The sequence below is a fragment of the Nicotiana tabacum genome, chromosome 13, assembly GCF_000715075.1.
Source record: "Nicotiana tabacum cultivar K326 chromosome 13, ASM71507v2, whole genome shotgun sequence".
NCBI lineage: Eukaryota > Viridiplantae > Streptophyta > Magnoliopsida > Solanales > Solanaceae > Nicotiana > Nicotiana tabacum.
Window position 1 is genome coordinate 20,355,987 of NC_134092.1, and position 11,984 is coordinate 20,367,970.

General features: G+C 34.7%; 1 protein-coding gene and 1 non-coding gene across 5 annotated transcripts; one reads left to right on the forward strand and one right to left on the reverse strand.

The window, feature by feature from the left end:
- Positions 1-2,405: 2,405 nt before the first annotated feature.
- LOC107819398 (uncharacterized) lies at positions 2,406-9,634 on the forward strand. Of its 4 annotated transcripts, none has more exons than XM_016645508.2 (7): positions 2,406-2,765; positions 4,049-4,429; positions 5,268-5,386; positions 6,303-6,398; positions 6,705-6,961; positions 7,355-7,575; positions 8,836-9,634. In XM_016645508.2, exons 2-7 carry the CDS (start codon positions 4,079-4,081, stop codon positions 9,292-9,294), a joined length of 1,503 nt encoding a protein of 500 aa, XP_016500994.1. In that variant the 5' UTR covers positions 2,406-2,765; positions 4,049-4,078; the 3' UTR covers positions 9,295-9,634. The 4 variants fall into 4 exon arrangements, with proteins under 4 accessions (XP_016500994.1, XP_075083889.1, XP_075083891.1 ...); XM_075227788.1 differs by having other exon boundaries at positions 2,489-2,765; positions 4,070-4,429; XM_075227790.1 differs by lacking the exon at positions 4,049-4,429 and having other exon boundaries at positions 2,627-2,765.
- Positions 9,635-10,151: 517 nt separating this feature from the next.
- On the reverse strand, positions 10,152-10,223 carry TRNAH-GUG (transfer RNA histidin (anticodon GUG)). The gene has a single exon. It is a non-coding gene; the product is annotated as a tRNA-His (tRNA).
- Between the last annotated feature and the right edge of the window lie 1,761 nt (positions 10,224-11,984).

Sequence of the window (11,984 nt, forward strand, 5' to 3'; positions counted from 1 at the left end):
ATTTATAATTTTTACCCGATTTCGAGACGTGGGCCCGGGGAGACTTTTTGGACATTTTTTCTAATTTCACGCTTTAGCTTCGAATTAATTAGTTAAATTATTTATTTGTAATTATATTTACATTATGCAATTAATTTGAATAAATTTGGGATATTTGGAGTCGGATATTCGTGGCAAGAACGTGATATCAAGTTGATTTGAGCGGTCGAGGTAAGTGGCTCGCCTAACCTTGTGTTGGGGACTTTCCCCTTAGGATGTTTGATATTAATTGATGTGTGGGCGGCATGTACGCGAGGTGACGAGTACGTACACGGGCTACTATTACAAAAACTTCGTTTTCCTTTCTAAATCATAAACTGTTTTCCCTTATTAAATTTCCCTAATACGTTTAATTGTTCAGCTTAGATTAGAGAAGCATGCTTACGTGTTTTAACTGCCTATTTGACATTCTGTGCGCCATGCTTAGTTAAGTCCCTACTTTCCTTATCTATGTTCAATGTAAACTGTATAACTCGATGTCATACCTGTTATTTCATCTTGCGTTGCATATTTAAATTGGGACTACAGACATATTCCGGGAGATCCCCCGTCTTGCATATTTATTTTGGGACTACAGACGTATTCCGGGAGATCCCCCAGCACTGCATATTTACTTTGGGACTACAGACGTATTTCGGGAGATCTCCCTGTACTGCATATTCATTGGAACTACGGGACGGTATCTCGGGAGATTCTCCATTGTGTTTACCTTGTTCTGAGCCGAGGGCTCCCTTAACTGTTAAATTTTCGAGAATTTCTTTAACTGAATTACCATAAACTTTACTTATATCTTTTATTATTTAATTTATTATATTTACTCCGGTAAGGCCTTGACCTGACCTCGTCACTACTCGACCGAGGTTAGGCTTGGCACTTACTGGGTACCATTGTGATATACTCATACCCTTTTCTGTACATATTTTCGTGTGCAGATCCAGGTGCGAGATATCAGCCTCAGGGTTAGTGCATGCTGCTGATTCTAGGAGACTTCAAGGTACTTCTGCTTGCGTCCGCAGATCCTCGGAGTTCCCTTCTACTCCCTCGCCTAGAGACTTTCTTTATTATCTTCAGACTTTTGTATAGAGCTACATAGATTATAGCTGCTTGTGACTTAGTGATATTCCGGGTCTTGGGAAATTATTTTGTATATGCCGAGTGGTACCACTTTTGGTTATTCACAATATGCTGTTTATCTTTAAATTTTTGCTTTTTTTTATATTTTTCGTAATATTAGGCTTACCTAGTCGTAAAGACTAGGTGCCGTCACGACACCTTGCGGAGGGTTAATTTAGGTCGTGACATATTATTCAATATTATACTTTTAACTTTCAAAAAAGTTAAATGCACTATTATATTTATGAAAAATATTGAGCAGAAATCAATAAAGAGCACAAAATTAACAAGATAATTTATGAGATTCTTTGATTTTTAAGCCATGATACATTTAGCTAAATATGAGTGGGTTTATTAGCTAGATTTCAATTGTTGAATATCTTACTAGCTTACTTTATTTATTTATTTATTTATTTATTTTTAATGCCTTTTTTTGTTTATTATTGCACTTTGATTTTGTGTTATTTAAAGTTCGTAGATTATTAGTTACCTGCTTATATGTTGTAAGTTGTATACTTCAAGATTATTTAGATTTCCAAGGTTCTTGCCCGTGAAACTGAAATTCTGAAATTATAAACTTGGAACAAATTTTAAGTTGAATTATTGATGTTGAGGACTTCTAAGATAGTTTCTTTAATTATCGAGATAGTTATACACATCGATATTCATGATTATCTTTAGGAACGTACACTTTTATTTTATAATTTAATATTATTTAAAAAAAATTATACTCATTGAGACAGGATTCACGCGCATCACGTGTACCCTAAAGCTAGTTTATGAAAAAGCGATACTGTTATTGAATCTATATTACTATAATAGATAATGAAACAGTAATTTTTTCTGAAACAGAAAACAGGAAATTAGCAGCAACAAAATGTCGAAATAATCAACCAGAATCTGATAAATAATTTCGGAATAAAATCGAGCCCACTGAATGTAAAGTGTGTCCTTAAGAAAATTATTCTCCTCAAGTACCCGATGTGCTGAAATATTATCCTCCTAGGATAGAACGATTTAACTCACAAATCTTTTAATTCCAACAGATACTACAATCAATAAATAGTTTTAAATTTTTAAAGATTGTAATCTAAACATACTTATATACTCCTAATAGTTTAATAGAAAATGAAATTTGTCAAATCATTTGAAGGTTGTGAATTAGAAACAAAAAGGTTCATATTCAGTTGGAAGAGTAAAAGTGTGCTTTTTACTCTTTTTAAATTAGTATTAAAAAATGAAAACTACTTTCTGTACAAGAAAATTGACCGGCCGGCCTGACAGGGTGGCAATCCAATCCATTTGGAAAACCTGAAACGCGATTCAGCAGTATCTAGTGGGACCCGGATCAGTATCTTCTAGCAGAAACCAGTACGACGCGGAGAGTGAAGATCACGTGCCCTTTTGTTCAAGGAAAGTATAAAGCTCTTCGCGGTCAACCTCCGCCGTCCGCCTCCGCACTCCACCCTCTGTTTCCACTCGTCCCTAAATATCACACTTCACCTAAGCTTTTACTATTAAATATTCGCCGTGAATTCGACGGGATTATATACTGTACGGAATCCGTTGGAAGAGTTGTCCGTTTTTGGTGATCCTGCTCGATTTTGTTTCAGGTAATTGACTGGACCGTAATTAGTTTGGAATTTAAGAGTATTTGATTTATTGATATTAATTTGAGCACCTAGGTTTTTTGTTTTCGTCTCTTTTGTTTACTCTGCTTTAGATGATTATGGTTTAATAACTTTATTTTAGGCATTTAAGCTGCTTAATCCTGATTATTGAGCTGAATTTGTTTTATGTTCGACAGCTTTTTTCACAGCTTTGTCTTATTAGCAAGTCTAAAAACTGGTTAATAATCCCTCAGTAATAATTTTTTTTTTTTTTTGTCTGGCATGTATATATTAGTACTCGCCCCCTTCCAATTTATGTAATGGTATTTGTCTATTTGACTGGGTATGGAGTTTAAAAAAGAAAGAAAGAACAAAAAATTTGAAACGTGTGATCTAAAATAAAACATAGAAACTTGTGTGACCATAAATTATCTCATTAAGGGTAAAATAGAAAGTTTAAAGTTAAATCTTTACTAAATATAGACTGGTGTCATTCTTTTTTAGGCTGACTAAAAAGGAAAGAGTGTCGGATAAATTAGGATGGAGGGAGATTGATAGTGCCATAATTCATAATTAGTTAGGATCTTATATGTATGAATCCTCGGTATAGGTTTGTTTTGCTGCAATACTAAATTAATGTCTTTTAAGACAAATTAGGGAAGAGAAGCCTTGGCGCAACAGTAAAAGTTGTTTCTCTGTGACTAGGGGGCCAGAGATTCAACCTACAGAAACAACCTCTTGCAAAAATGCAAGGCAAGTGTACATACAAAACACCCAATGTGGTTCAGATTTCGTCAGATACCGCGCATAACTGGAGCTTAGTGCATCGTGCTGCCCCTTTTGTTAAAGACAAATTAGGGATTCTCTAAAACTGGATATTATCTAAACATCTATCGGGATCAAACACCATGTCCAATTTAAATGTAACGACTAAGCCTTAATCCCAATTGGTTGGTATCACTTATAGCTACTTTGTTCACATTGTGTTTTGTTATACCTAAAGACTACATTGTTTTGGAGAGGTCAGTCTTTTAAGAAAACTTCCTTTCATGTAATTTTTTCTTCCTCGCCCCTTTTTATCTCCTTCAAATAATCCTATTGTCGCTCTAGATATCCTAAGCCTTTATGTTTTGTGACTAAGGATGCATGCAGTGTCCATTTAAGTTCACCTGATTGCCTTATGGTTCCGTATGAAAGTAAATGTTCCAAGAATTAAACCATTCGTTAGAGGAACATTGGTATATGTTCTGACTTTCCACAATTTCTTTTTCTTTTGTTGATTCAAGATGTGACTGAGATTTATATAGGTCATCAATATGGGAGACTTGCCATGTCCACCATATCCCAACCAAAGATTAGAGGCAAGGATACTTAGCAAGAACAAGCTACCAAAAATTTGTTTAGTTGCTTCTGCGACAAAGCACTTCTCGGAGAAGACTTTGAAATGTATAACCAAAGTGAAACAGAGTGTACAGACTAGTGGAGCTGCTGGTGATGTTGTTGTATTTTTGGCTACCACTGCTGCTCTAGAGATCGTGCGAAGGCTAAGCAAATGTAGATGTCCTTTTATTTGGCGCGGTTTGCAGGCTCTGCAAGTTTTATGTTATCCACCGTTTAAGTGGATCCAGAAATGGGCTCCTTTGAAGGCATTGGTCAAACAGTTGCAGGTGGTTTTCCATTCATCTTTTGCTGTCCTATAACTCTTGCAAATCCAAGAGTACTTGCATTCACATTTTGATGTTCTTCTTGTGATCTTTTGACACCTCTTGGCGGTCAAATGCCAGAAACTCTCGATTTATCCCCAAAAAAGAAAGTTCTGCGTGTGAATTGAGTTTGCCGACTGCAGGACGTACATATGGACAAGCAATGCCAATGGTGCATTTTATTTGGATATTACCAATTCGTCTTCAATCTGCTGTATGATGTTCATAGGGTTCTCTTCTTTGTCTCTTAAATTTTTCCTGCGCATGTCTGCTTGACAACATTAGTGATAACAACCAATGACTTTTGTTTTTCAAATAATCATGTGAGAATTGTGCATTTGTGATTTCAGATGCTAAACTCTTGGATACGTAATGTTGACTTTTTTCCCGTATGGCTGGTAATAATTTTACACGAGTCATTGATCCAGGTTCTGGTTATCTGCCCAAATATTTTTCTCTTTTATTAGAAAACGTTATTGTGGATTTACTGCTATCTGATTCCTGGACTTCTTGTTTGATTTAGTGCAAGAAGGCTATGCACTTGATCTAATACTAGGAATATTTTATCATAGAAGATAAACTTTTTTTTATGATAAATGGTTTATGTTTTATTTCTGCAGCACTTCAAGAAGATAAACAGTTGACAGCCAAAATTAGTTTAGTTGGCTGTTGTTGTTAGTTGTTACTCGTTAGATGTAGCATGTTTAACAGTTTTTCTTTCTAAACTTCCAATCTTATTCTTATTTTCTTTCTTTCAAATTGATTGGTGTTTCTAGTGTACTGACTGCTGTTATTCTGGCAGAAATTGTCTAGGCCAATGCTATTGCTCTCAATTGCAACAGTTTTCTCTGATCAGTCATCATCTACAGAAGAAACGACACCAAATGACTATCATGATTCTCGAGCATATCCACAAGCTAGGTAGGTGTAATGTTGTAGGTATATTTTCTTTGGAAGTCTTTTGTTTCCTGGACTAGTGCAGTTGTCAAATGGATATAAGGATATGGTTATAGAAGAGTTCATGTCCAATTCAGATGCTTCTCTTTTTGTTTCTTTTTCCATTGTTTGGTGCTTACAATGATTCTGAGCACAGCTAAAGGAACTCTTCATCAGATGACTTCTCATATGATTATTTTTGTGAATTCGAAGTGGAAGAATTCACCTTTTAAGTACTGAGCTAAGGGCAACATTGTCTCAATTTTGGGATGTTTCAAAATGTTTGATGCCATCCCACTAATAATATTCTATTCAACTTTCAAAGTTTTTCATAAATTTAAATTCATATAACTATTATAAATTTAAACATGTTTTCTCTGTCAATCTGATTTTTCAACCACTCTATGAATATTTCCTCCACTAAACAATATAATACGTGTCATATTAACTTCTTAAACTTGTGTAAATTCAACAAGTAAAACAGAGAATTAATTAATTAGGATTTATGAAATTAAAGCTACAACGAGAATGAGATTACAATCTTAGCTAGTTCTACACTGAAACCCATTTTTTTTACTGTCCAATATTTTTATGATGCATGTACATGCAACTTTAACAACAATGACAACATGAAAAGAAGATTATTCATGAGATCCAATAGAAATTGTTTTTTTAAATTTTAATTCAACCTTTTTATTCAGCTTTAATGTAGTTGCATTGAAATGTATTGTTAACAACAACAAAAATAAAAAGAAATATTCATTAGCCCTAGAAATTATACTTGTATGATTGCATTTTCTTCGTGAAATTGATCCTCATTATCTCTTTTTCTGAAAACTTGCTCTCGGGGTTCTTATTAAGGTTATTACTTCTAATGTATTCTACATGATTCACGTTACAGCTCTCATGATGAAGTACTGGACGATGATTATCCTGAAAGATGGTTGCTAGAACTCCATAGGGAACTCAGGGAGGAGGGTATTAGTGTACCTGAGAGGTGAGATTCCACCCTTCACTTTTGGGGAAAATCAATGTTGCTTTGACGTGACTTATTTTCACTTTAGTAGCTTTTATTTTTTTATGCTTGCTCAAAAAAGGAAGAAAGCAAGAAAAAGAGATCCTTAAAAATAATAAAGCTTGCGAAGTCAGACTTCTATTTATCTACAAAATATGTTGGTCTTATGTACTAGTTAGTACAAGTATTCCTTTTCTTTAATAATTTCAAATACTATTTGACTAATTTGTCACTGATATATTATCATGTCATATTGGATTTCGCATGTTCCGTGTCACCTGCTAACAGGTTGAATGATGATGAGCTCCGTCAATTTTATGCTGCTGCAAATGGTGATTTTTCAAGGCTGCTTTCATCAGTTAAGAAGACCATTAAATGGAGGCAGAGTTACACAATTCTTTCACCAGAAGAGCTCGAGGCTTGCTCACAGTTCATTTTTTGGCATGGCCATGATGCCAATCAACGGCCTTGCCTCATCATTCGCCTTGGACTTGCTTGCTCCAACCTGAAATCCAGGGACAGACTTCTCGTTGTAAAAGCAGTTGGTGTGCATGTCTTTCTTGAGCAGTTTATACATCAGTAGAACTGGAACACATTTAAGAATGTGCCACTAATGACTGTGCCAACTGAATATGTTTATTCTTAAGCTTGGCAATTAGGGTCCCGGGTATCACTGGGATGACCAATCCTGAGTTTTAATTGTCTCTAGTTTCGTGGTACCCAAGTAAAAGCTGCTTCAATGGAAATTACTGCCTTTTGAATTATTCGTCAGACTTGCATGGGATGAAAACACCAATTTTTCTTGTCTGCTCTTTGTAATTCGTCATACATTTTTTGCTCTTTCATTATTGGTTTTTTGGTCTTAGTTTTTCATGTGGATTTCTTCATTTTGCATCCTGATTTTGGATAGATTTCTTATTGAGGTTTTGATTCCACAGTTTCGCAGATTGAACACGGTATTTTGAGCTTGGTCGATGTCAGACATCCTCAGATTACTGTCTTGATGGACTGTGAAGGACTCTCACCACTTGGTTTTCCCATACACACAATGAGATCTTGTGCTATGCTCTTGCAAGATCATTATCCTAATCGTCTTAGCTCTTTGATTGTAGTACGGCTCCCTCAAGTTGCCCAAATAATAATGCAGGCTTTCTTTAAGGTAACTTTACTGTTTATGCATTGAAAGATCTACCACCAACCCCAATGAAAGAAAGAGGAAAAAGAAAACTGGAAACTTCTGAGCCACTTTCTTTGCAGGTGGTTTAGAATTTCTTTTTGGTTCACTTGTAATTGAAATGATTTTTTTAAGAAAAGGCTGTGCACAGATGTAGCTGGTATGGTGGTGGCAGGCTAAGTTGCTTGGACTCGGGTGCAGGTTTCCGATATACGCGCAGATCTAGAGGTCGGATCCTTCATGATCTAAATTTTAAGATCTAGGGGTATAGATTCTGGTACAGATACGGGTGGGGAATTCGGCTAAAAATAATTCAGATATCTAAAAATATAGTTACAAAATTATGCCTAAACTATGAGACTTTTATGTGAAGATTTTTATGGTGCTTGTGGAGTGCAGAAAGTTTCTCTTTTATGCAATAACAACATACCCAGAATATTCTCACAGTGTGGGGTCTGGGGAAGGTAATGTGTACGCAAATCTTACCCCTACCTTGTGGAGGTAAAGAGGTTGTTTCCGGTAAACCCTCGGTAAAGCAATTCTCAACATGTTTGAAAAGAAAAACAATAGTGAAAAAGTCATGTTGAAAATAATGAAGACAAGAAACAACAACAAAATAACAGAGCAATAAGAAAACTGACACGAGGGAAACAACAAGTAGTAATAAAAACTGAAGGCTAAGATACTACAAGAATGATAGAAAGTTTCTCTTTTATATATAAGGTATTCTATTTTCTTCTTTCACCCTAGCTTTTGTTTTGATTTCAGAAATCATTGTATTTGTCTCAAATTTCTTGGTCGATTTTGGTCAAAGAACCCAAAATCGATTGACCAGATCCAGTACGGATCCTACACACACCCACGTTGTGTCGACACGGGTGCGGCACCGAAAGTAAAGAGTCCGAGCAACTTAGCTTTTGTAAACACGATATAATTCTCTCGGCCGCATAATCCGTTCATACTATTCAATGAAGGGAAATGATATCCCTATCTTCATATCAAAGGACCACTTAAAGAGTTTCTTCTTGTTGGTACTGCCTGGAGAAGTATCCCATGGTTTGGATTTTGGTTGATACTCATCAATATGTTGGATTAATGTGCACCTTTCTAGGTTTTAACTGAGCTCCTAATCCGTTATTTTAATATTTGTATGGAATTAAAAAAAAACTTGCCACAGTGCATAATTTCATTGGCTCTTATGTATGTCTGCATTGTTGTCAAATCAAATCAACATTGTACTTGCAGGTGCTTAAACCAGCCACACGCCAAAAAGTGAGGATAATTGGGAGAAACCATCTAGAGTTTCTCTCCAAGAACCTCGATTCAATCCCTTCGTTTCTTGGTGGAAGCTGCGTGTGCTCAAAATGCTCAGACGGGAGCAATGTGGAGGGTAAATCCGATGAAGTCACGTTGGCAGAACCAACACCTGACCGTGTGGACAGATCTGATGAGGTCTCTCGGACAGAACCAACGCCTGATCATGTGAATAAATCTGATGAGGTCACTTGGACAGAACCAACACCTGATCATGTGAACGAAAGCCCCAAGCTTGATCATAATAATGTCTCCAACACGAATGGCAACAGGGAAGAGTTGATGAAGACCCTCATCATTGGTATACTGTTGGTGTGTATACTTATTGCTGTGATTGTGGCAATGCATTATCCAGAAAGATTGCCTCTTTTGCATTCGCTTAGACAATAAATTTTCTGCTTCCTACGGAAGTTGTGGGTAGAGACTTGCGCAAAACATGTGCATCTCCTGGTAGAGCATAAATCCACTCTCCCCAGCAATAGATTTCTCTTCATCTTTTGCAGCGCCATACAAGTTCCTAGTTTGACATAGATGCATATCATATAGTAGTATGTTAGTAGAGTAGTTAAATAATTTCTTATCAATGTACAGTATTTTGTGAGCACCTGAAGTAATAGATTTTCACTTGGATTCCTGCGTAGTTGGGGATGGTTAAGAAATTTTTGAATCATGTGCTAAGTACTGTGTTTTGTCCGTTGGAGCGGATAAAGATAGCTGTTAATTTCCTTCATTTGATGGTGTTACTTCTGTTCTTTGTTCGCTAAGATTTGCCAAAATATTCTTCGGATACAAATTCCAGATATGGTTAACATGTACTAGTATATTGTGATTGACAATAAAATCTATGCTTTGCGAAAATAGTTCTTCCAGTAAAAATTAACAAAGTCCATACTCATTATGAGTGCACTGGATAATTGGCAAAAGTTAGATGCCTTTGTACTTTGAATCAACTGCTTATGACAAGTAAGAAGAGATATGAAGACAAAGACGCCGAGTAAGTTAGCAAAGAATCCCAGATCTTGATCATCATCCATTATGTGCAATAAAAATTGAACCTAAATGAGTTAGAACCAGATGAAATATCCCTACATTGGCAACAACCTGAAATAGTACAAATTCTCTGATCAAAACTGCAGTAGACAAATAAAAAAAAAGTCAAAATGAATGGAAAATACGACACCTAAAAAAGATAGGATTGTTGCAAGATTGCCTCTTCTACGGTAGTAGAAATAATAATAAAAATGAGTTGTGGCTGCTGGGATTCGAGCCCAGGTCTCCACGGCCACAACGTGGAATTCTCACCACTAAACTACAGCCACAAGATGCTTAAGCAGTGTGGATTAAACATATTATTTACTCAACCCCGCTAATTTCTTTTCTTGGTTTCCTACCCTGGTAACCGCTTTGAAACCGACTAACCCGAATTCGTCCAGAGAGGTCTCACTTTGAGGGATAAACTATTCGTCTGCTCCCTACCAAAGATGACTCGGCACCCAGGCATCGAATCCGAAACCTTTAGTTAGAGATGACTTTCAGTGGAACATATTGACTAAGAAAAGCTTCTTGATCTTATGTACTTATATGATTTTCTATTACAAGGATCAATATTAAACAACATTCGTAAATTTTCGAGTCCATTGCAAGTCTAACGGGATAATATGGGTGTACAAACCGAACCGAAAAATCGCACCAAATCGAAATGTAAAACCAAACTGATTAAAAAACCCGACTAAGTTTGGTTTGATTTGGTTTGGTATTGAGTAAAAAAACCCGAACCAAACCGACATATAAATATATAATTTTTTTTATATAATTTTAGGACTTTATATAGAATTTTATTTAAAAGATGTTTAGAAATATTTGAGATCCTCTCATGGGATATAATATTTAATAGAACTATAAAGTGCATTCATTTTTATTTACTTTAAATAATAGATTGTATTCAAAATTTATTTTTCGAATTTGAAGTGGTATTTCAATAATCTAAAATTACATAGAACATATCATTATTTAGGTATCATATTGATTTTTATGTTTAATTATTAAATTTGGTTAACCCTGAAAGTGTACATCAACCAAAAATTATTGGTAGACGACTAAGAAAATAAACTATTATGTATTACTAAAAAAAATTCTCCCATAAGATCACTTTAATAGATCATATATTTATTATTATTTTTTTAATTTTTAGTAAACATATATTCACTTATCAAAATTTTATCTATAACTTTAATAATGCAAAATTAAAATAATATTCATGTAACAAAAAAATCGGAAAAATTCGACAAATCTGAACCAATCCAAACCACTATAATTGATTTGGTTTGGTTTTGATAATATCCGAACCAACCCGGTTCATGTAAACCCCTAGGGATAATCATTATATTTCTACTATGATGTGATATATATCTAACATATTTAGTTATTTAATATTTCTATGTATATTATAGAATATTAAAAAGCGAACTGAATTTATACTATAACATAATATTATCCATCTTATTTCATATACTAGGATGAGGTTAAATTCATATCTGTTCTATATTCTCTTAGGTTTATTATATCAAACGGATATCTACAAAATGCGAGCAACAAAACTAGAAAGTAGATGAACCTAAATATTAAGTTAGAATATGTATGCCCTTCTGTTGATGTGTAAATTTAACCTAGTTATATTTAGTTGCAATGACAAGGACTAATTTCTTAACAACCTATCATTGCAAGCGTGGGATTAAATATGTGTTGACTAATTAATTTAGAGGGTGTAAAGATTATGCCGCATCAACTATTGATCGAGATGTTTCAACATTAGTTAAGAGAATTATTAGAAAATTTGTCGAAGAGGGAGTAAATTAGAAGTAGGCCAATATTGCATATTGAGTAATTTAATATTTCCTTTTCACAACAATTAAAAAAATATCTATTATTTACTCGTTCAGTCTATATTATTCAACGATTATTCTAATACTTTTAGAATGCCTTTATTATATGTTTTATATATAGTGTGAGATTTATTATAGTGTTTCATAAATATCTCAAAACGAACCAACGTAGACTAAATGAAGTACCAATATAAAATG